The sequence below is a fragment of the Euphorbia lathyris genome, chromosome 5 (genome assembly GCF_963576675.1).
Source record: "Euphorbia lathyris chromosome 5, ddEupLath1.1, whole genome shotgun sequence".
Taxonomy (NCBI): Eukaryota; Viridiplantae; Streptophyta; class Magnoliopsida; order Malpighiales; family Euphorbiaceae; genus Euphorbia; species Euphorbia lathyris.
The window spans coordinates 92239431-92241164 of NC_088914.1; the positions used below are offsets into that span (position 1 = coordinate 92239431).

The 1734-nt window shown below is 34.2% G+C and overlaps 1 protein-coding gene across 1 annotated transcript; it reads left to right on the top strand.

The window, feature by feature from the left end:
- The first annotated feature begins 504 nt into the window (after positions 1–504).
- Positions 505–1263, top strand: LOC136230679 (uncharacterized). The gene has a single exon (XM_066019835.1). The coding sequence runs from the start codon at positions 552–554 to the stop codon at positions 756–758; it is 207 nt and encodes a 68-aa protein (XP_065875907.1). The 5' UTR covers positions 505–551; the 3' UTR covers positions 759–1263.
- Positions 1264–1734: the final 471 nt, after the last annotated feature.

Below are 1734 nucleotides of genomic sequence, written 5' to 3' on the forward strand. Positions count from 1 at the left end.
ATATTATTTTTAGAGAGTGCACTAAGAGTCTCTTGGAGATGCTCTGAAGTTCTTCAGAACGAGATTTACCATAAAACCACATTTTTTATTTTCTAAAATCACACTTTTTGGAACTTTCTCTCTAAAAATTCACTCTCTTTCCTAACAAAACAACACCTAAATGATCTAAAAACAAAAATTTTCAAGAATTAAATTTCTTAGAATATCATTAACTTTTCGAATTTTTTATTTTCAGACCGTCAGTGTTCGTTTTGATGCATTAAGTGGCTGTCAGTGTGAAAAATGTAAAATTCAGTGGCTATACTGTTAAGAACTGAACTTCAGTGGCCATAATGTTAAATGGGTAAAGTTCCGTGGCTATGGGTGTAATTTACCCCCTAAACATCACTTTCAAATCGAACGGTTGAGAACTCTTCAACTTGTTCGATGTTTAACATGCTTCTCTTTTGCTTATTTATAAATGCTCTTTTTCACCTACATTTTTTTTTATTTAGAGCCTGCTGCGATCCGAAACCCGATATATCGGCCGAAATATTGGCGAAACCCGAAATATGGTGGTTTTCTGTTTTCTCGTTGATCAGACAAGGAAAGTTCGGAGGAGTAAGCCGGCGGCGGGAACTTGTTCAAGGTGCGGCGGTGGAGCTAGTGTCGCCGATATGAAAACTTGTACACGATTTTGTTATGTCCCGTTTTATTGGAAGTCTTGGAAAGCTATTATGTGTACTTTTTGTGGAGCTATTCTGAGATCTTACACTTAATTTTCTTTTATTTTTTCTAATTTTGGCTTGTAGGTAGAATTTAATTATCATAATAATAATGTTTCGGGTTAATTCCAGATAAAACTCTTGTGGTTACACTGATTTATAGATAAAGAATTGTAGTTTTTTCTGTTGTGAAACGAGGATCGTGCAATTTGGGTTAAACCCTTAACGGGCGGTGGAAACTACCAAGATCGAGTATGGTAGAGGCGGAGAGAATTTCTGATAGAACGGTGAAATGCGTAGAGATAACAGCAACAATGAAAGAACTCTACTGGACCAACACTTACACTGATAGACGAAAGCTAGGGGAGCAAATGAGATTAGATACCCAGTAGTTCTAGCCGTAAAATTTGACCGTTAACCATGCCCGTCCTTGAGTTTGGGCAGGAGGGACGCCTGCCCAGGGTCCAAGGATGAGAATGAGCCCAATTATAATAATATATTAGTACTTATTAAATTATACTTGATTAAATTAAAAAAAAAATTATACTTGATTAAAAACGTTGGCATCACTTATTAAGTAGTCTTTGTAAATTTCCTAATTTATCTCGAATTCTTTCCAAATTTTCTAATAAAAACTTTGGGCATCAATTCCCTAATATTTCTCAAAGTATTTCTATAATTATCTTTCCACCTATCAATCCGAATAAAAATTTATAATTTATCTCACCATTTTTTACTCAAATTCTAATATTAAAGAATATTAAACAGTAATATTATCTTACTCCTCAGTTCATCTTCAATACACTAGCTATATAATCAATTTTGTTTTCTAATCACCTCACTTTGAAACTTTCAATTACTAGTAGCCTTTTTTGTTGTCTTTGAGAAACTCTATGGACTCGTTTGGTTCGCGGAATAGAGGGGGAATAGAATAACTATTCCTAAAGAATAGCTATTCCCACATTTGGTTGAATTTTTCGGATGAAATAGCTCTTCCATGGAATCCATATTCTTTGTTTACATGGAATAA